This window comes from Epinephelus moara, chromosome 1 (assembly GCF_006386435.1).
Source record: "Epinephelus moara isolate mb chromosome 1, YSFRI_EMoa_1.0, whole genome shotgun sequence".
NCBI classification, from domain to species: domain Eukaryota; kingdom Metazoa; phylum Chordata; class Actinopteri; order Perciformes; family Serranidae; genus Epinephelus; species Epinephelus moara.
The window spans coordinates 39,676,378-39,699,778 of record NC_065506.1 but is presented as its reverse complement, the minus strand read 5'-3'; the positions used below and the strand labels follow the sequence as shown (position 1 = coordinate 39,699,778).

Below are 23,401 nucleotides of genomic sequence, written 5' to 3'. Positions count from 1 at the left end.
AACCTGTCTCTACGAGTCAGATAAAAGAGGTCCACTGTCACAACATATTACAGCAACAAACACTGAGACAGAAAGGGTGGTAAAAGGTTAACAAAGATTTCTGGTATTTTATTACCTTAGTTTTAATTCTAAAAACTGAATATTTACAGCGTATATGTTAAAGTGGGGCCAAATATAGGAAATATATAGAAATAAGTCTTAGAATAAATTGGAATAAAATGAATTTCTCTGTTCAAAACAAGAGAGCAGTGTAACCAGTTCTGAAAGTGTATGTAGATGTAGTTTATCTTATGTATATCTGGTGTTACACTGTCGACAGCTGCCGAGCATTCAAAATATTTAGCTTCAACCTGTTCTGTTGCTGGACTGGTATTGGCCTCCGCTTCGCCCTTATCTGGCCTCTGATTGGCTGCTTGCTCAGATGCCTTTCTGGCTGTGTTCCACCCGCAGAGAGTCAAGGCCGGCGCCGACCGCCTCACACCCGCTTCTGAGGTTTAATTTCTTACTGTAAAGCATTTTACTATGACAGCAGACTGTGATGTTTATCACACTTTACAGAGTCTGTGATTACACTGACGGAGGAAGTGCTCTCTACCTCCAAACTGAAGCAACAGTAGCCACTTTTACTGAGTTAAATTAAAAGATGAGTCTAGTGATATTCTATATTTTTCTTATTGTAAAAAAAAAAAAAATCACCAAAAAGACCAAAAACCAACAATGTATGCACAAAAAAGTATTGTGAGTGTATCAAAGCCTGATATATCTTCTTCCTCTGACAGTGTCATGGTTAATGGTAAATGGACTGCACCTGTATAGCCCACTTCTAGTCTACCGACCACTCAAAGTGCTTTAACACTGCAGCATTCACCCATTCACACACTGGGGGCCAAGGGTACCATACAAGGTGCCCCCTGCCACTCAGTAACCATTCACATGCACTCTCACACCGATCGAACAGCCATCGGGAGCAATTTGGGGTTCGGTATCTTGCCCAAGGATACTTCAACATGCGGACTAGAGGAGCTAGGGATTGAAACGCCGATCTTCCAATTGGGGGACGACTAGCTCTACCTCTGAGCTACAGTCACCCCCCAGTCACTATGCATCCCCTATGCTATTTGCCATAGGGGCACAGGCAGGTCCTTTCATTTCAACACATGAATCAGCCGTTCCTCCTCATTATGGAGCTGTCAAAGCGAGCATCAGGAATAAGTAGAAACAAGGTGTCCAACAAAAGTTCATCTCAAAATGGCAGCGGTGCATCACTCGCGACCACTTAGGACATTCAAATGGAAACAATTAAATCAAACTAACGCTCGCTCGTGTTGCATTCAATTAAGACACAGTGTCAGAGAAAACAAATAAAGTATTTTATTTTCAAAGACTAAATGTATTCAGAATACCACCAATTTACACAGTAACTAAGAAAATACAGTTACTCATTTTTTGTATTTTGAATATACAGTGCTGTTACTTGTATTCCGTTACTCCCCAACCCTGACCTGATTTTTAAGATAAGTAGGAACCAGTGGGTTTGGAGCTGAGAGCCACACAGAGAAAGTCAGAAAGTGCTGAGAGACAAACTTACACATTGTTGGTTTTGATCTGTTCATGGGATTTATTGACAGTAAGAAAAATGTCATATAACAGCCTTATCCTTTAAGTCTATTTTATGATGATTGGTGAATAAAGTAAATTATAGCAGAATTTGATAACATGAACAGCAACCTTATGTTTATGTTTATTTTATTTAGAAAGGGACAGTACACATTAATGAAGATGATCACTTAAGTCACATAAATGTGCCAGATTTAGCCATACATGCTAATTTCCATCTGCAGTCCCTAGCAGGTTGATGGTATACAGTACGTGTGTGTACGTGTATATAAGGTAAAGGAGTTAAAATGACATACAAAAGCACAGAAGCACATAAACACAGATAAAAGTAGATTGATGGCATGTTCATAGAAGAGCACATAAGCACAGAGCAAACATATAACCATTGACAAAAGCACAAAGCAAGGCACTAAAGCAAAAACAACAAGACATAAGCACAATTAATAAAACAATGACAACCATATAACCAAAATATTAAGAACGTACTAACATAAAACAGAACATAGACCAAAGCACACAGCCACAAACAAACACACAAAAGCACAAAGCGAAGCACATCAGCAAGAACAACACACAAGCATAGTTAGCAAGACAGTGACATCACCATAAAACCAAAGCACATATTTTACAGACGCACATAAGCCCAAACATACAGTAAGAAAACGAGGTCACAACCACTAATTCAGATCATGACAACATGTTTGATTGTCCAGTAAACAGCGTTTGATTGATGTGGAGAATGACTTAAGAGAGGTGATGTTCCTGAGTTAACCTTGATGCATTTCTTGCACAAAATGTAGTTTGTGCAAAATATGCACTGAATATTTTGCACTTCTATGGCAGGGATTTGATTCATTGCACTTATTGGGATTATTAAATGCCACACAGTACTATTTTTAGTTCTTATTTATTTGTTCCTTTATTTGTTTCGTGGACGCTGTCTTGTGCGTGTGTGTACTGTATTTATATACTTTTTAATAGAGCTGGGAAATTTCAAAATTATGCCAAGACTGAAACATTTATCTCAGCATTTAATTCTGCTGCTATCAGGTTCGTGTTCTCTTGGTTTATTTGAACGTGTCCCAAGGAGAGGGGGTTGAGGAGGGGTGTGAGAGTCCAGAATGATACCCGCCTCAGTTAAAAGGGCACTTGTCTTAGATTTCACGAGCTGCTAAATTTAACGTACTGCCTTCCCATTAAGCTGTGAGGAGTCCGTGATGTGAGCTGTTCTGTCCCACACCACCACTTTATATCTCTGAAGCTGTGAAAAGTCTCACTTTTACAAGACAACAAATAAACACAAAACTCATGAGAGTATCCAAATGAACTGGAAACAGGGTGTCAAACTTAAATGAACTATTAATTTTAGATATTTTCTGGCTTTTGGTACCCAACAAATTCTTTATAGCATATTCTATGAGATGTAACTGCTCTGTCTTTTGTAAAAAATACTAGAAACTTAGATTTTCATCTCACCCATTTGGTAAACTTTTAGTTTTAGTTTGTGTCAAACTAATGTGTCATTTAATTAACTGTAAAATACCCCACACATTCCCCACTTTTTCACCTATATGCTGAATGATAAATATGCCATTTTTCTTAATTTTCCCAAGATCAGACTCTTATAATATACAACTCATTAAAATGACACCACTGTGATTTCAGCAGACGACACTTTGGTGTCTGTAGACAAAATCTACAGGAGAAAAAAACAGGTGACAACTTTAAACAAACTTAAAAACAAATTCAAATCAATCTGTCTGTGAGCTGAGATAATTTCACCTGTTTGGACAAATTGTCTTAAACTGTTGTCCAGTAATGACACACTCACACACACCTACACACACACTTTGAGATCAGAGACCGTTATGACTGCGTGACACTTTGACCTCCTCAGCAGGACATCAGACTAAAGCACTCAGCAGTCTCATCTCTGTGTCAGTCAACTGGACTGAAGTGCCTCACATAGTTAGAAATGACATCTACACTCCGATAATGTTACTGAGACTCTGAAATGTACTGTTAATTTAATGCAAACGGTGTTATGTTAATTAAGTTTCAGTCTTTCTTGATCAACCTGACAATTTGATCTGATAAATCTGATTTTTTCATGATCTAAAAATGTGTAAAAATACCATGACTCACCATTACATTGGTCTGAATAATTAATAGGATTGTTTTGTTTGGTGGACAAAACACCAAAAAAATCAGGTACTGTTTAAAACTGTCAAATGTCTGTATGGTGTGATAGATTGTTCTCAAAACAAAAACAAAAATAAATTAATATACTAGAGATAATCTTGCCATCCCTGAATTTAAATGAATTAAAATAATTCATAATTATAAATAATAACTCCTATTTCCAACACGCTTGCTCTGACCACACTCACCTCTGGACCCAGCCTTCATTGTGATCTCAACACCACACCTGTATAGTTTGTTGACTGCAATTTACATGGTTGTGCACGCAATCACATTTAAAAATCTGTCCACAGACAGACATATAAACACCTTTCTTGACTTAATCTCTGCTATTTTATCACTGTTTGAATCCTCTTATTATCAATAATGAAAATTATGATAATAAGTCACTGTAGTGTGAACAGAAGTAAAGTCTATAACAAACTGTTTCATTTAGAAATATACTGTTACCTTTTACATACACTTTTGGGAAACATGTTTTTATACATGAGCACTCCCTGAAACATTTTTCTAAACTGTGACTAAACTTTATCTGCAGTTATATGAACAGTATCCACATGTCAATGTCAGGTGAAACTGTGACAAAAAGTTAACATGTAGGTACAAAACCCACTTAAACTACAAAAATGTTCATCTTAAAAAGTCGTTTTATGTATTTGATTTTATAATCAACATTTGGTTACTCTGGCAGGAGTCTAGACTAAAATAAAAGGCCTAAAGAGTCATTTAAGTTTAATTTTTTTTTTTTAGTTTTTTATTCATACGTTAACATGAGAAGATCAAAGTCAACAGCAGGACCCTGCCGTTCACAAAAAAAAAAAAATCTAGATCTGAATGATCTGGATATTTTTCCTGACTTAAAGTCACTTTAGGTGTTTTTAATTGAAGTGACAGAAAGCAGCATGAAGATGCAATTGTTAGAAACTACTTTTGACTGTGTCATTGTTGTAAATGTAAAGTGACAAATGAAAGTTAAAATCAAGTAATTTTTGTTTGATATTAACAGCTATTTGTGGAATTATTTTATGAGGACAAAATCTTTTTTTTAACGTTAACGTTGTTAAAATATTAATAGGTAGCCTGAGGTCTACTTTATTACTGTAACTGTTAAACAAATCAAGCGCAACATATAAATGTAACTGTATATATATTTGACAAATTTTAAAGTTTAACTGCATTTTGTTCCTGAAATCCACCCTGAATTCCAGTAGAATTCAACCTTCTACTGGCATCAGGAGAATCCTGATCTTTTGGATCAAAGGTATCCCAATCCTACTGAAGAGCTCTGAACAGTCCACACTGAAGGTTTGATCCATCCATCGATTACATGATCTAATGCGATATCAGAATCCCTTTATTTCTTTTGAATAATCCATTTTCAAGATTTGATCCAATACGACCAGATTACTTTTGAACAACTGGGCCCTGGATCAATGATCAGTTAAGATGGACTCTTTTATTGCTTCCTTCTTGTTGCTGAGTTTCACCCCAGTGACACCCTCCTGCACACACACACACACACAAACCACACCCCTCAGGTCATTGGTCACTTACACCACAGCCCCGCCTCCACACTGACTCCTTTATAAGACAACCCAAGCTGAGGGAGCTGAAGTTACACAGACTGGCCCATTAACTCACACTCATCTCCTCTGCAGTCAGTTTCCACTTTCTTATCAACTGACTTTGACAGCAGACTTCTAGAAGACACCTTGCCTTTCTTTTTCTACCCTTTCTTTCTTTTAACCCCTTTTCAGTTTGACAAACAGACACTGTGTGGAGACTTTTTCAGTCAGAAGAGGAACTTTTCAGGGGACTTTTTCTCTTCTACTTCTTATAGCTCTGAGAGAATCTTCTGCGGAGGCCAATGGATCTCTCCGACCTTCCCTTCCCTCTCTCCTCTGCTGACGACCTCTACGATGACCCCTGCTTCAGCACCAGCGACATGAACTTCTTTGACGACCTTGACTCCCGGCTGATGCACGCCGGTCTGCTGAAGACAGAAGACCATCTTCACCACCATCATCACCACCACGTCCCCACCGCAGAGGAGGACGAGCATGTGAGGGCCCCCGGGGGCCTCCACCAGGCGGGAGGGCACTGCCTGCTTTGGGCCTGCAAGGCCTGCAAGAGGAAAACGTCACATGAAGACCGGAGGAAAGCAGCGACGATGCGAGAAAGGCGGCGGCTTGGTAAGGTCAACGACGCCTTTGAGACCCTGAAGCGCTGCACGGCGGCAAATCCAAACCAGCGGCTGCCCAAAGTGGAGATCCTCCGCAACGCCATCAGCTACATTGAGTCACTGCAGGCACTGCTGAGGACCAGCAGGGACGACAGCTTCTACCCACAGCTGGAGCACTACTCGGGGGATTCAGACGCCTCCAGCCCCCGCTCCAACTGCTCCGATGGCATGGTGAGTCCGAGAACAGCTGAATGCTTCATGTGCTGCCTCATGAAATGTTTGGAATGTGTTTGGGATACTTATTTTTGGCTGCAGCGCTTCAATACAGTTTCAATGAAGGGAGTCTTTAAAATCAACTTTAAAATCAAATTTCAGGCCTAAATCTCATTTTGTTTTGACTCTGAAATGTTTTGCACTAAACCACGAGATATGCTCCACATTTGAAACAGTCAGCCAGTTTAAATTATGGAAAGCAATATGATAATTATTTAGACAGAATGTGGAAATAAAGGCATAATCAGATTTTTCTAAAATACAGCAGACATTCATAACTGATGAACTCCTCAAATTGTTTTTCAATATGAAATATGTTTTGACATGTGTCCTAGTTTTGTTGTTGGCATGCACATGGAAGTTTTAGTTAGCAGAAGAGTCGTGCAGTTCAACACTTGAAAACCTGTGCAGCTTTAAACAAGTCACAGATTGTTACTTGACATATTGATCCCAATAATATGCTAAAATGTAAAACGAAGGCACACAGATGTGATGAAAGTGATTCTTTTACAGACCAAAATGTCTGTTGTGATTTAACATTTTAAAATTCAAATAAACTCTGCAAAACACTTGCTTAAGTAATTAAGTGATAAAAAAAACACATCAAAAGTTAAAAAACTGATCTCTTTCAGCATAAATCATGTTTTAAATTCAGCTAAATATTTAATCAGTTTTACTGATTTACTGCTGTACTATATCGTCTCTGTGTATCACTCCTTTCCTCAAACATCATGTCCACTAATCGCTCAATGATATTTCATTTGTTGACTTAATTAACTTTATTTATCTGTTTCCAGATGGATTTCATCTCTCCGTGTTCAACCAGAAGTGAGAACAGTGACGGTTCCTACTGCAGCCACACAGACGGTCAGTTTCACATTCACATCTTCACTCCTTTAGGATGATTAGGAGCTGTTTCTCTTTTAATGTGTTTCGGTTTTATGACTCAATTCTGATGGTGTGTTTGTACTTAAATACTTTCTTTAATGTAACTAGCTTATTCTTTGATATGACCAATTTGTACTTTAAGATGAATATATTCTTTATTGATATACAGATTTGTCTTTTAATTTGACCACACTGTAATTTAAAGTAACTTGCCTCTCCTTTTAAAAAGTCCAGCTTGAGTTTCACTCTTAATATGACCACTTTTCCCCTTAAACGTGTCTGCTTTCTCTTTTAGTGTGACTAGTTTGACTCAGTTTTACTTTAAAATGAGTGCTACCTTTTTAGTTAAAGTAAAATGACAGGCTTGTCCATTTAATTCTCTAAAATTACAAAATTCTTCTTAAATATGACCCGTTTTTTTTTTTTTTTTTTAAATCAAAATCAGATAACGAAGATGTCTTTTAATATGTCCACTCTGTCATTTAATATAACTTTTTTTGTTTGATTTGACCAGTTCCCTCTAAATACAACCAGTTTCTCCTGTGATATGACTTGTCCTTGAATATGAGAAGTTACTTTTTTAATATGATCATTGCCTCTTTCAATAAGACCTCTTCCTAATATGACATATTTCTCATGAAAAAAGAAACATCTCAGCCAACAGAGCAAACCTTAACGTTGCCTGTTTCTTTCTCACAGATTCCAGCAGCAGTAAACCATCCCTCATTTCCAGTTTGGACTGTTTGTCCAGCATCGTAGAGCGGATCAGCACCAATCCAGCTGTTGCCCCTCCGGGCGACAGCGTGGTCCCCCAAGGCCCTGGATCACCTCAGAGCAGCCCTGCAGGCTCCAGTCCCCCTGCTGAACCCAACAGCATCTTCGAGCCGCTCTGAACCTGAAGGAGCCGAGGACTTATATTCCACAAAAAGCCAAAAACCAGCTTCATTTTCTCTGAAGTTTGAGTCCAGTTTCTTCAGTTTTCAGCCTCTTAACAAACTGAAGATGGCTGCTGTGTTCCAATAATCTCAGCAGAACAAAAGGACATCTTGCCCACAGGTTTCTGCTGCAAATATGATAACTGAGGACCATTTTGTACATCTGTAAATAATAGCTGTTTGTTCATGGTATGCACATACACAAACACACACAGACACACACACACACTCTCACACACACACAAAGGATGCTGGGATTGTTGTGTTATATGTTTCTAAATATTATTTATGAGTGAATGAAATTTTAATAAATAAATATTTATATTCTGTCTTCCTCTCTGCAGTAAATTCTTGAACTATCTTATTCATATTCTAAGTCTTTATAAACTGCACTACTTCATTCTTCATGATGCTCTTTATGTATATTAGAGTCTTCTAGATCTATTCCTCCTGTTTTTACAAACATGTTATGCAGCTAAACTTTATTTAAAGGTGCAGACTGTGATTCTAATCCAATCGCAGTCCATTAGCTGTCCATTTTGTGTGTGCTAAAAACAAAAACCCAATGTTCATACAGCCCTGGCTCTGTAAATGGGAAGCAAACAAAGTGGCTCAGACCAATGAAACATAAATATCATCACAGATATTACCAGAGCTTCTGAAGGGACAGTGTTGGATTGGGGGTATTTGTTTGGGTGCTGGGTTCACATATCAACAATCAGACTCCACCTTTCAAATCTGATATTGACTCACTGTTTAGGGGGAACTGGAGTCTGATGATAATCTTCAACGGGCTTGTCACTATGATTGGCCTCTTTCTAGTACACATACCGATAGTCATTTTATCCAGTGTTAATATAAAAATAGGGATTATAAAGCATTACCACAGCTCAACAATAAGGAGGACTGTCCCAAGCAAGTAAATGCCACGTTTTTACAGAGCTCAGGAGGGAGACACCTCACATATTCTCATCTCTGTTGAGAGTTGCACATGCACACTACCAATCAGGCATTCGCAAGAAAATGGTAACTCACAGAAAAACGGTGCTTTCCAAAACCCATACTACCATACCGTATAGTGTGCCAGAAAAAGATTTTGTATGCCCCAATACAGAGTATGTCAAATGCAGTACGCCAAAAATACCAGAATGTTCTACTATATCCGGTCAGATTTTACACCATGCAAGCCAGCATGGGTTTTTGGCTATTCTGACCCACAATCCTCTGCACAGTGGACAATACATTACATCGTCTGAGCCCCAAACAGATGACAGTTGTTTGACAGCTGATTGACAGGTGTCAGAAGCCACAGTGACAGATGGCAGCACAATCAAGTAACTGATGACAAGTCAAACGGTAATAATAGGAATATTAATTAAGTGAACAAAATAACACAAAAGTGGTATGTCCCAAATGTGTGCATACTGTATGCAACATAACATACTTTGCAGTTGAAAAGAATGTAAGCTGACCTTATTGCTTTTCCTCAAATAATTTCTACACATATAATAAAAAGTTATGATCGTCATTTAGAAATGATGAATGATGAATCTTCATTTGGAATCCCGGATCAGATATATGATTATTTCCCCAATGATGCAAAGAGCACTAAAGTAAAGTATAGTCACTTTAAAGTCTTTACTGAAGCAAAGGTAAAGTTAGGCTACTTGTGTAAAATTGTGCTTAGACAAAAGTTAAAAAGAAGCTCAATTAAAATGTGCTCAGACCAGCTACTACAAAACAGAGGGCATTAATGACTGCACAAGTGAAACAACACCACAGGTCCAAACCAACAATAACATCTTTATCTATAGATGGACAAATGCAGCCTGCGCATACAACCGAATATCAATTACACATCCACCTTCACTACACCTGCAGGACAAAATTCAGACAGCAGCCTAAACAAAAAATGGCTGACAACAAAAACATCTGTGGACACGCAGTTCATGAAGCAACAGCAGAATAAAACATCATCAAACAGGCAAAAACACAGAGATGTATGAACATAAACCACTGCAGACTCACCTGTCTGACGTCATCCTGTGAGTCTGGTGCACCTAAAGTCCTCCCCAAGCTGCTCCAGATTCACCTTCTTCTCAAAGTAAAATATAGCCAGTCCACTCTGCCTTTCTGGTCCCAGTACAACCAGTCCACAATCCGCAGAAAGTCCTCACACATCTCAGTGCTGAAGGTCGGAGACACTCAGTGAATGTAGGTGATTTAGCATTTAGCATGTTAGCCGCTGCTACGGATGCTTCGTCATTAAAGCCTGCTGCCTGGTGGTTCATTCAAGTTTAGTGTGTGGCATTAAAGGGCATATACTCGCAGAAGGGGAATATAACATAAATAACTATGTTTTTATAATGGTATAATCATCTGAAATGAAGAAACATTGTGTTTCTGTTACCGGAATGAGCCGTTTGTAGCTCCATTTGCGACACTGAGTCCACCATGTTGTTTCTACTGTAGCCCAGAACGGACAAACATGACACAGGCTGTAGATAGGGCCGTTTGGGTTTTCGCGTTGCCCGTACCTGAAATTAGTGAACACCTTTTTATTCATGTCCAGCCACGTTAGAATTTTGGCAAAATATGAATGATTGGATAAATATTAAACTAGAAAATATCACACCATTTGACATGTACCTAGTCTAATTTATAATTTAGAAGGAAAACCTCTCCAAAGAAATATCTGACTGTTGTCAATGTCATCATAATTACAGGTAAATGTCACATTCATTCATGATCGTAATCCATAGTGTCGTCATCCTTAATTTTATGGCATTGTTCTCCATTTTATGTAGTTTTTTTTGTTCACAAACCAGCACAGGTGCGACCACACCCTTCCCACAACCCCCTGACACCCCACCAGTAAAGGCTCACTTGACAGTGTCAGCTGAAGGGTGTCACCTACAGTATGTGGTGCTCTGCCCTCCTGTGGCCGCAGGGACACCTGCAGCTTCTCTGCTGCAGCTGCTAAATTCATCCCCTTGTTGCCATTCTTTTCTCTCACAGTTTATCAGTACTTTATCAGGTGACTTTTGTTCTTACTCTGATGCAACCTAAAGTGTAATGAAGCACAACAGGCCTGCTTACAATTAAAATACAAGTAAAATGACGATTTAAAAAAAAAAAGTACAAGTGCACAGAAATGACACTGTAATTACTTCCATTAGTTATCACATTTTCATTAAGTTTTGAGGAAATTATTGCAATATAGAATAAAATGTAAATTCAAAAATAATATATAATCAATGCAATATGGTGATATTATAAAAAAATTAGTATTTTATATTTATATAATATATAAAAACAGCATTAACCTGCAAAAAAATGAAGTGTAAATGTAATGTACTGATTATTCACACAAAGCTGGAGCAAGCTGGAGGATCAATAATTCAAATTTTATTGTCTGAATCTTTTTTTTCTTCTTTTTTTTGTCTTTGTTTGTTTTTATTTTGTTTTTCTTTACACAAACACAGTGATAACATTTTTCAAAATTTCTTTATTGAAGCGAAATTCATCCATAAAACCATTTCATTCAAGCAGACGTCCAGTTTTTTGGGAGCTCGGGAGCTCCGGGTGTCTACGGGGTCTGTGCCGCTGTTGGATCCGAGGGGAGGCGCCTCCTGTCCTGCGTGACCGCATAGAGATGACCGTCACTCAGCAGCCGCTCACTTCCTGCGGCGCGAGTGGGCTCCCTTCTTGCTGCTGCAAAGTGCAAAGTGCACAAACAGAGTCAGATCTGTACAGGGATCCTTTTATAGTGGTTTAAGTTAATATTATAGATAGATACTGTAGTGTAGAGAAAGCACAGGGCGAGACATGAACCAATTACAGGACCAGTTTCTTGGAGCGACACCGCCATCTTGGGGCTAGATATAGAACTACTAGTTAAAACCATTTACCTATAATGGGCAAATATTTAACATCACATTATCAAAACATGTAAATAATAATATACTTAGTTTGAAAAAAGCATATTATGACTGACCACATACATTCACCTAGTCAGCTATAATCAGGATCTCACCATGACACACTGAAGTCAAACTGAAGGTGGACATTTGAGGAAAGTAAACAAACAAGTAGATAACTACTTGTATTCAGTGGTAGAATATAATTAAGTACAAGTACTGTACTTAAGTACACCTTTAAGGTACTTATAGGGTTTCTTTGTCTGTGAATGCTTGATGTATTTTTATAACTTCATGTTTCCGCTGAGTGACTTACTGTTTCTGCAGCTCATCGATGCGGTTTCTGAGAGAGACCACCTGAAAGACAAACAGCTGTGTTTGAAGCAGACAGGTATCTCACCTGCAAAAACTTTGAAGCTGCAACATGTGACATTGTTCCATATCAAAATGCCAGAAATTAAACAGTCAAAAATGTCTCAGACTCAAAACTGGGTGCGACCAGATGATCCAGAAAAAGTCTGGTCTGGTTTTACCAGCACAGTGTCAATGAGTGATTAACACAGACGGACAAACACAAGTTGAGTATATTCTTCCTCTTCTTCTTTGATCCAACTAAAGGCTAACTCCAACAGCCAAAGTCAAAATAAAGGATATGTCCTGTCCTGAGTGCCCCTGTCCTAAGTGGACCAAACTATCTGTCCCACCAGAGAAACATCCACCTACAGCAGAACTCATTTGGAGATTGGGAGTATTGCAGCATTTCCTCACTGACCTCATATCTCTGTCTCTTGAGCTTCTCGCAGTAGTCGTATTTCATTGCCTCCAGGCTGTGGAGCCACTCCCACAGCTCCTTTGCCTTTTCCCTGAAAAAAAACCCCACAAACAACAAACCAAACATTCAGTGATGAATGATTAAAAATGTGATGACTCTCAGGCATGTTCTGGAGTTATAAGGAGCAATTGTTTATTGGTGATTGGTTATCTCATCTGTTTTTATATTTGTGTGGGAAAATGACAAAGAAACCCTTTCGGGAATCCTCATGTGCAGGTGTTGGATTGTTGTGTATTCAGGGCCATCTGCTCTTCACACATCTTTAATTATGACTGTGCTCTTAAGCACAGTAAGAAATGCTCTCTGTGGTGTCTGTATTATCTGGACTGTGACTTGTCTTCTTGCTTCCTCTTATGAGTTACCTCAGCTTGTCCTCTGGGAATCCGTCGACGTTCAGAGGTTTGATCCTCTCTGCCATGATCTTCTTCTTCTTTTCTCTTTCAGTCTGCTTCTTGCCTCTCTTTGCCTCAATCTAGGAAAGTCCGACTAGTTAAAACGACAAGTCCTCACAAACACACAAAAACATGTTGATGCCTGTTTTGCTGGTAGGATGAAGCAACAAATGTGAAATCACAATGACTAAAAGAAGCATAAGAAATGAAAACTACCTTCTGCAGGCTGCTGCTGTAGCCTGATCCCATGTTGCTCAGTGCGCTCTTCTTCTTGGCTTCATCCTCGGCCTTCCTGTGGGCGTCGGCTTCCTCCTTTCTCATACGCTCAGCCTGCAAAATTGATTTTAAACTGTCACAATTTGACAGCATGACAGGTGGAAAGGCAACGACTTGGTTGTTAACTGGTTTTACTTTCCCCTTTATACATCCACAAAAGGTTTTAAAGGTTCCGTGTGTAAAATTTAGGAGGATATATCGGCAGAAATGGAATATAAGAAGTATGTTTTCTTAAGTGTATAATCACCTGAAAATAAGAATTGTTGTGTTTTCGTTACTTAGAATCAGCCTACATAGGGAGCAGGTCCTTCTCTACGGAGATCGCTATGATGCACCGCCACATATCTACAATATCCCAGAGCGTACAGACCGAACACTGACTCTAGGTAGGGCCATTCGCGCTTTTGTGTTTTCACATTAGCCACCATAGTTAGCAACCCCTCTGTCACAAGCAGCATCGGAAACACAATGATTTTTTTGACGTGAAACTGCTGTATTCAGTGTTTTTACCGGTTTAAATCAGTGGCTTTGTTTGTTTTGGAGAGGAAGACACCTCTGTAGATAATTTGGCTACTGGTAAAAATCTCCTGAATATCTGATTCTTAAGTTATCAGAGAAAAACGGTGAGTATACATTAGCAGATGCTAGGCCAGCGGCCAATCTCCGACATGCCAAGCAGCATTAGAGTAACACTGATTTGTGTCGTATAACTACTTTATTTGGTGTTTTCACCAACTAAAATCACAAGGTAAGTTTGGTTTGGAGAGGAGGAGACCTTTATGGATAATTCTGCTCATGGTAAAAAACTCGTGATGGATCAGAAAAGGTGAGCAGAAGGTGTCAATATGATGCTGCGTCTCAGTCTGGTGTTGAGTTACTTCTTACTATTGAAAGAATCAACAGAATTAAGTCACAGAGTGAGGTGTGTTGTGTGAACGTACCTCCCGCTTGGCCTGCCGCTCTTTTTCTTTCTCGGCACGAATCCTCTGCTGCTCGGCTCGCTCAGCGCGGCGCTTCTCCTGAAATATGAATCAAAACACAATGTTGCAATGCTTTCTGCCATGTGCAGAGATCAATCAAGGCTTCAGTGGTCTGGTTTATTTCCACAGAAAGAACAGAAACACCAATGCTGGATGTCAAGAGCATGTGTAATGTATATTAGCTATTTGGGTAAAATCTCACGATTCTCTCTTTGAGAAAAATGAGCTCCTCCTCCTCTTTCTTCCTGCACTCAAAGTGAGCGTCGATGAGCGACTGCAGCTCAATCAGGTCTTTGTTTTGACGTTTCTTCTGAATGTCCTGTGAGAGGTGGACAGGAGACAGCAGTCACAGACAAGACAAAGGTTTCTGGCTTCAAACACACTCTGATTAAAAAAACTTGCCCACTAAAAGTAAAAAAGAAACACTCGTAAGACTGGGCTGGAGCTAATGAGAGCCGTTTTTGTTTTTTTTTCCTTTTTTTGTGGCTACAGTGCTTTTAGAAAATATGAACCAAACACCAGTAAGAAAAGCACAGCCACTTGATTTTTTTCTATTAAATAATACTTGGTATAAATGATGAAAATCTTTATTACTGTGTCATGCATATTGCTATACCCAGCCCACATGAGCTTTTGGAAACACCAACATCTGTGACCCATCAGATTCTGTGACCCAGTATCAGACTCCCTTAAAAGATGCTGAGTTGTTGAGGAGTTAGGGTTAGGGTTTGGGTCATAGAATCTAATACAGAATTCAGTGTAACAACAAGACACTAGAAATCGCTGTACGCCAAGACCAGAGTGCAGCATATACATCTTCAAACCATACAGAAAGGTCAAATCTTGAGAAATTTATAGATCACCAGGGGCTGAGCCAGATGGGCAAACATTTGGGGCACACTCATTTATACACTGACGGTAGTTAGCTGCCATGCAAGGTGCTGGCTGGACAGTCAGGAGCAATATGGGGTTCGATGTCTTGCCCAAGTACGTGTGGACAGAAGGTGTCGGGATCGAACCACCAACCCAGTAACCTGGGACCAAGCCTACAATACAATTACATGCATCATCCCCTCGATAAACCTCAGTTTACAAAAACAAGTCAGCTCACATCAAAGTCCACTTTCTCGCCATCGGGGATCTTGGGAGCAGAAGGTCTGTTGAAGGAAAATAACACCAGAATTACCACAACAAATAACTTAAAGGTGACAGCAATGTGAAAACATGACTGCTCTGTAATAGATTAAAGATGAATAAATGTACTCACTTGAACTTTGGCTTTTCCTCTGTTTGATTTTCAGTGTCAGAACAGCAGCAATGGCAGAACAGAGAGATCAGACTGTTAGAAACATGAACATGGAGCGAGACACAGACTAAAAGGCTGCTGGTTAATCGGGGTGGGGGATCCATGTGGACAAGCTGAGTTACATCTCAGGGCTGCAAGTTGTTTCACACCTCCAGTACATGAAAGTCGTTTGAGTAAGTCTTAATTTAGCAACACTTTTCATTTCATGAGTGGTCCAATTCCTGTGTGTTAGCCTCGGTTTTCAGTGCTGTAAGTACACCAGATATTTCTATCTATCATGTGTTAATTTGTTGTGCATTAGTGTGTAAATCAAACCAATAGACTCTGAGACATTTGAGGTGCTAATCAGGATCAGTACGGTGTGTGTCATAAATCACAACATAAACTATTCTGAACATACGTCATCGCACACTTTTCACAACAGGGAGTTTGACACTGTGATTACTGTTAATTAATGTGAATGGTAAAAAAAAAAAAGGGGAAATAACACAGTTGGGATTTTAACAGGAACAAATAACCAAGTTTGTGATTAGCTTTTTTATTTTTTTACGGGACCCTCACACTAAAAAAAGACAAAAGTCAACACGGGAAGAAAGACGCAGGCAAGGCAACAGCGACTCAGCAGGAAATACAAACTACCATCTTGATCTCCATCGTCCTCTGGCAGGACACATTCATGCAAAAAGAGAGAAGAAGCAGAGATGAGCAGTGGGGCCCTGCAACCATGACTCAGCATTTCTGAATCCTCCGCCCTGTTTCCCCACATCACTAAAGCGGATTAATTCTGCCTGTCTCTCAAGGACGATCAGTGAAACAAAGTGAATATTGATCATGTGTGGAAGGTGTGAGGGAGTCCCTGGCCAACAGGGAAACACAAGAACAGAGAAGAATACAAATCAACATACCTTCCTCTTCATAGCCGTCTGCATGCAGCAAGCGTCCAAAGCAAGAGCAGAACAGAGATCATTAGTGGTCGGACTGGTCAGCCTGCTCCTGTCCTCTTTACAATGCACAGCTTATGAAGCACAGTTAACAAATTGGGGTGTTCACATCTTTAACGTACAGGCAGTGGCAGCAACTGCAGAAGTCCCATGTCATTTCATGCATTAATCCTGCACCTACATCACAGGCTGCTTCTATTTATCTAACAACCCTGAGGTTTTATTTCAAGAAGGAACTGTGCAATCCTTCTGAAAAACTGACATTATAAGTTTATTTCCTACATACTAGCCCTCTGATTACAGCACCACTTATTTTCTACACTGTATAGACCGATCAGGAGAGGATGAACATTACGAGGATGTCACCCCACACATTGTTTTGGTGTTAGCTCCGTAACTCTGCTCTTTTAAATATATTACTATGATACAGTATTTTGTCAGGTTTGTGCCAAAGTTAAAGGTCTGTTGTGTAGGTTTTAGGGGGATTTATTAGCAGAGGTGGAATATAATATTCATAACTACGTTTTCATTACTTTATAATCACCCTATAAATAAGAAAGGTAAAAAAGAAATGTAAGAAAAATAGGAAAAAAGAGGCATTTATATCTACATATGGAGCGGGTCCTCTTCCATGGAGTCAGCCATGTTGTTTCTACAGTAACCCAGAACAGACAAACAAAACACTGGCTCTAGATAGAGACATTTTTCATTTCTTTTGCATTTTTTGCACGACATACCAGACCTTCAAATTTCACTGGTTGTCCAATTTAGGTAAAAAACAGACACTGTCCTTAACAGAAAGTTGGCAGCACTGGTTATTTGTTGTGTAATTACAACATTTAAAAGGGCTTATGTTGGGCCCACGTTTTTTTTTTGAGAAGTGCCCATTTATGGCTCTTGAGAGTAATTAATGTGTAGTTTAAGTCGCAAAGATCAAGTACTGTTGCATTGTTATACCTTTGTCAAACCTCTAACACACTGTGTGGCTGATTTCTTTTCTGATGAGGTCACTATCTCTCTAACTTCCGGCATGCATAACCAGACCTTACTGTTGGAAAATTAGAAAACCCTTACCTCTCGGTGGGAGTTCAATGCTAACCTGCTAACCATCACACCTTGTTACGTCAGTGGTTTCATTTCTTAAATTTGCGGTCTTTATGCACCCTTGTATATAAGACTAACAATGACCAAATCAAGAACAAAAAGAGAAATACAATGCAAAGTGCAATTTGTACTTCCTTTTTATGCATGTAAAAAGAAAAGTAGAGGTTGAAAGGCTAATCAATTTATTAGCTTTTTGCCTTTTAATAAATAAATGAAATGTTGTGACTTTTCCACACCACATTAAAATCACATCTCAACACAGAAAAAATGAGGAGGTGTTTAACATTTCAGTGAAACCTGCTAATAATACATGGACAACACTGTGATTAGTTTTCATGAGGAGCTTTTTCTTAATTTACTTTAATAGAGATGCCTAATCGATGAAAAAAATAATACATTTATACTGGTCATTCTCTAATGTGATTGGAACGTTGATTGTTTTTCATTTTATCATCAGTGATGCCATCATTTAGTTATCAAAGGTAAAAGGCTAATCAATTAATTATCCTTTGAACATGTTTATGCTTTAATTATACTACACAAAATGGATACATGCATGAAAAGGAAATACAAATTACAATGTTGTTGTATCTTGTTAGATTTGGTTTCATTTAGGCATCATATACCTTCCACACTACTGGTCAGTAATCACTTAATACAGATTTATGGTTCCTTCACACAACAGAGCAAAACTAGAGTTTCTGATACCGCTGAAGCAGCGAAGTCAATGCTTTCATTCAGCAAGCGTACAGTGAAACGTGGGACTTCTGCAGTGACTCCACAGATCGTACAAGCACTTGAACAAAACAAACGAAGCTACAACATTTCCATGGAAGACTTGAATAGTGAGGATGATTGCTTTAAATCACAACACCCCAATGTAAATGCTTTAGAGCAGTTTGCCAGTCTCACTCTTCATCTACGCATGGAAAGAAAGATGCTAAACATGGAATGAAGGGAGGCAAGAAGAAAAAGCTTTTACATGACTGAAATTACCCATCAGCCCTTCTGCTTTGGCTTTTGAAGATGAGTTTGCCAAAATGCAAACAATGGCGAAAGTCATTAAGAACAAAATGAGACGTGGATAGAAGGTGACGGATGAGACAGGGCATTGATTCATGTAAAAGCAGGTGATTTTCTTCTTCTCCCTTTCAACACTTAAATGCACTTATTGAAAACACACATCTGACACTGAGCAATAACACGACAATGTTTCATTTGTTGTGTCAGCTAACACTGATGGGGATGTGATGTGGTAACTGTGGACATCGTATGAAGCAAAGCCCAAATGTTTGCTGCAGTGCACTCAAAATAAATAAATAAGTAAATAAAACAGGGGTTCTTCGAGGAGCCCGAAGACACCAAAAGGCACTTTAGTGTTCTTCATTAGAACAACACTAAAGTCCAACACACACTGGCCTTGTCATGCCACGCCGACCTGGGAAGCATGTGTGATAAAGCTGCTGCTTTTGATGCGTGTTGACGCTGCGGTGTCCCAATGTTGATGCTGCAGGTGTGCATGCTTACATAGAAAACAATGAATACTGAAAAGAACAAATGAACTCAGTATCAAGTAAATAAAAAGTGGCCTTTGTACTTAAATCTGGTTTGAGGCAAAATTACCTCAAAGTCTATGTGTCTGGTTGCTATGTGGGAGAGGTGGTGGAGCCTTCTGCATGTCTGTACCCAGGGGCCTGTTATGTTATAATCCGCCCATGTGTGGTACACACTGCTGGTGTGTGTTGTCGCACTAGCAGCTGCAACGTTTTATAATACAGGAATGAATGAGCTATTTTTCAGTAGTGTGGCTATAATTGTAATTTTGTCAAACACCAGCTGTATACATGTTTAAATGTTTTGTGTTGACTTGCCTTCTGTCGCTGCCTCTCGGTCAGGTCGTCATTGCTATTAAGTGTTGGTTCTCGATTGACTTATCTGGTTTAATAAAGGCAACATGCATTAATAAATAAATAAATAACATTTGTTTTGAGGGTGGTGCAAGGTGTGATAAATGTCAAAAGGGTTTATTGTGAATGTGCGAGGAAAAACACATCGGGATGTGTCGAGTAGATAAAGAGATATCATGCTTAAAGTATGATAAATAAACATTTGTCCGAAGGGGTAGGCAACCTGCGGCTCCAGAGCCACATGTGGCCCTTTATCCCCTCTATAGTGGCTCCCTGTGGAGTTGTCAAAAAATAAATAAATAAATAAATAAACATTATTTTTTTTAACATTTTTATATTCACATATCAGTGTTCTGGGCCTGAAGTGATTTTACATTCTCCGATTGTAAAATCACAGGCAAAAATGGCTCCTTTGATAGAAAAGTTGCTGACCCTGGTCTAAATGAATGGAAATGTGCAATCCGGCCTCTGACCTTATTGCTAAAATGGTGTGTAGCTTCTCTGCTTTGGTATGTGAGGGTGGAGTTGAGACTACCAGCGAATTGAGACACTAATCTGAACCAATAAGTTGGCCTCATTGGCTGCACTGTGTGTCTATGTTTAGGAAAACGCACAACACAGTTAACCCACTCCTGCATTTTGAAGAGATGTGCTGCTGCAGCCAAATTTAGCTAGACAAAATATTAATACCATCTGCTCCTGATGAGAGTGCATCCTGACCTCCATTAGCTTTGCAGAGTCACAACCTTGGTCATACTGGGCAGTTATGAAGAGAAGGTAATTCCAGTGGAAAGGGCTAAAGGGAAGCTAAAAGGGAACTAGATTAGTGAACTGCAAAAATATCAAACCTAACATGACAACTGAGTCTTCTTTTATTATTTAGACTGAGTGGAAGAAAATCTGTCAGTTGAGTGTGATGTACTGCAGAGACAGATAATATGACTCTGAAACTGGAGAATATCTCCACACACCAGCAGATTTCTATCACTGCATCGGGGAAAATTACATTTTCAACAACAGTTTTAGTATGATGACAGTTTCTGCTCTTTTCAAACATCCCTTTACAACAGCACATCTGTTCTGAAAATAATCTGAATTATGAATTATTATCAAAACATTTTTGGAAAGTTCGAAATAAAATTTATTTACAAGGAACTTTTTTCTGTTATTCATAAAATCCCAAAGCCAAAACACTGCTTTTATCACCTGTATGGTTTCAATCATTCCCCCAGGTAAAGCTTTACTGGATAGCAATTGTATTATTAGCTATTATTAGCAGCCTGATCTCAGTCCAAAGTCATCGAAATCCGGTGCTTGGGCAGTGACTTGCAGCTTCAGGAACCAACAAAAAAAGGTGTCCTTTAATGTCAGTATGATACGCGACCAGTTGCCATTATAGTTTAAAAGCGCTCCGCAGCGTCAGGTGGAAACGCGGCGGGACAAGGACAAAAGTTAAGGCAACAAAAGTCCGACTGGGTTGGGCGGGAGTGGTGGTGAATGGTTCCAAAAAAAAAAAAAAACTTTCACCTGAAAGAGCGATGTTTACATCCTGCAAGATTATAAAGCCAAACCCTGTTCTTCTTCCTAAACCTAACTATGTGCCTTTGTTGCCTAAACCCAACCATGTGTGTTTGCTATTGAAGGAAAAAAAAACGTCAATTTGCGTTGTTGTACTGACGTAGTGCTTTTATTTTTAAAGAGACTACGTAAACGTTCCATTTCCTGTAAAAACGGAAGTGTACCTTGAAAGAAGACAATGCATGTAATGTCAAGAAGAAAAAACAGTAGTAACAATTTGACATCACTTTCTCTGTGTAAATTACTGCTTCAGAGTTTAAAATTCTGCAATAGAACCACATTCACACAAAAAATAATTTGTTTCAGTTTGTAAAACATCATCTTGCAGCTATTGTTTTATCACAAAAGTGACTGTACACCTTCTTAAAATCTAATTAAACTCTGTAACAGAGTCCTGAGTTATGAGGAGGGGTCTAACATAAAGAATACATTTCTCAATACATTTATTTTGGAGGAGGAAATATGGAAATCATAAATGCAACTTGCAAATGCAAACACTATTGTGGGCTTCTCTTTCACAGTGAGGAATTACTGTATCTACTGAACTGGAAGAGTCTAGTTATTCTTTGATCAAAGTTGGAATTTAAGCGATTCTAATCTTGAGCTTGAAAGTTAACTTTTGACATTGGAAGGGACAATTTGATTAAAAGATGCTGATCTATTATAAAATATCTTTTAAAAGGTTAAAAAAAAAAACACGAGGGATGTGAAATTCAAAGATAAGCAGAAACTGTAATCATGCTAACTCCTCCTTTGAGACTCGTGACTTGTCAGGCAGGATATGTTTTGCAGCGTGTTGATGCTGACAGGACCGTCTATGCTATGGAGCAGAGTGCTGTATGTCCTGCAGAAGAACAGTGAACGGACTGCCCATGCCACGTACCTTCCTCCTCATGAACCACCTTCTGCACCACCTCTGGCTCTGGTTCTGGCTCTGGTTCTGGTTCTGGTTCAGGCTCTACCTCTGGCTCTGGCTCTGGTTCTGGCTCTGCCTCTACCTGGGCCTCCTTCTCAGGGGCTACTTCTACTTCTACTACCTCCTCCTGGGCTACGGGCACGCAGCATGCACCAAACCGCCGGGAAGAGGGAGGGTGTCGGAGAAGGCCGTTAATGAAGACCACAGACATGACAAAAAGTGAGAGATTACTTTAGTGATAGAGAGGATGGATGGATGAGCGACGGACAGAGCTGCTGGAGAAAGAGAAACACATGATGAAGAGAGGAAGCCAGTTGACCTTCCATACAAAAGCCATATTGAACTGTTGACCTGTGGAAAACTCCCTGAAGAGCAGCACGTTCTCTGCTGATGTAGAGTAGCACATTTTTATTTGTCCTCCAGTACATGGAAGCAAAGATCAAAAGAAACTGACTGATTTTCTTTCATTGTTAGTTTTGCTGCAACATCACGCATTACTGAAGGTTTTATTCCCATTTTAAGGTTTTACCCTGGAGATTGTTTTGGTGAACTTGGCAACACCTCTGGGGATTTTTGGTCACATCAGTGGTGTTTTCATGATGCAGATAAGAGAGCTCTAAGTGAAACAAAATTTTAAGATTATGACTTGTTTAATCTGCTGCAAATTAGATGAATACACATAAAAGTAAAGGATTTTCTTCCGTGATTTTACACTTTAGAGGAAGCTCTATCTGACGTACCATTCAGACTACATTAGCCTCTTTGCTAAACAAATATCTGGGGCATATTCATTGAGTTATCTGGATGACTTAACTACAACACCCACTTTGTATGTTATCACTTGATTTAATGGACGGTATCACTGGTTATCAGCCTCATAGATATGGGTAAGAGCGGCCTGCTACACATACTAGTAGGTTCAGGAAGCAGTTAGAATCCATTATTATGACGGGAACAAAGGAAGTCAGGTGACATTATGTCTGTATAAAGAGTGAGAAAGTCCAGATAAGGAAGAGTTTGGGCTGGTGGATGGGTCAAACAAACACTGGACTTTTACTCAGGAGATTAGAGTTCATCTTCTGTATGACACCAAAAGTCACTGTAAAGTAGCAAAGGCACTTATATTAACCCAAACCATGATATTTTTTCTAA

At 39.2% G+C, this 23,401-nt stretch overlaps 2 protein-coding genes and 1 long non-coding RNA gene across 3 annotated transcripts in view; 1 reads left to right on the top strand and 2 right to left on the bottom strand.

The window, feature by feature from the left end:
- The window catches only part of LOC126392122 (uncharacterized), a 43,599-nt gene extending 33,047 nt beyond the window's left edge, over window positions 1-10,552 (bottom strand). Inside the window, exon 1 of the long non-coding RNA XR_007570149.1 lies at window positions 10,126-10,552. This is a non-coding gene — a long non-coding RNA (uncharacterized LOC126392122). The remainder of the gene's footprint in view (window positions 1-10,125) is intronic.
- On the top strand, window positions 5,434-8,191 carry LOC126392101 (myoblast determination protein 1 homolog). Its single transcript, XM_050047285.1, has 3 exons — window positions 5,434-6,232; window positions 7,072-7,141; window positions 7,862-8,191. Exons 1-3 carry the CDS (start codon window positions 5,687-5,689, stop codon window positions 8,053-8,055), a joined length of 810 nt encoding a protein of 269 aa, XP_049903242.1. The 5' UTR covers window positions 5,434-5,686; the 3' UTR covers window positions 8,056-8,191.
- Window positions 10,553-11,585: 1,033 nt separating the features above from the next.
- LOC126394081 (troponin T, fast skeletal muscle isoforms-like) lies at window positions 11,586-22,460 on the bottom strand. Its single transcript, XM_050050686.1, has 12 exons — window positions 22,217-22,460; window positions 16,709-16,726; window positions 16,443-16,463; window positions 15,765-15,783; window positions 15,609-15,654; window positions 14,700-14,816; window positions 14,459-14,536; window positions 13,458-13,571; window positions 13,212-13,321; window positions 12,790-12,880; window positions 12,334-12,374; window positions 11,586-11,811 (listed from the first exon to the last, which is right to left on the bottom strand). The coding sequence occupies exons 1-12, from the start codon at window positions 22,458-22,460 to the stop codon at window positions 11,775-11,777; spliced, it is 936 nt and encodes a 311-aa protein (XP_049906643.1). The 3' UTR covers window positions 11,586-11,774.
- Between the last annotated feature and the right edge of the window lie 941 nt (window positions 22,461-23,401).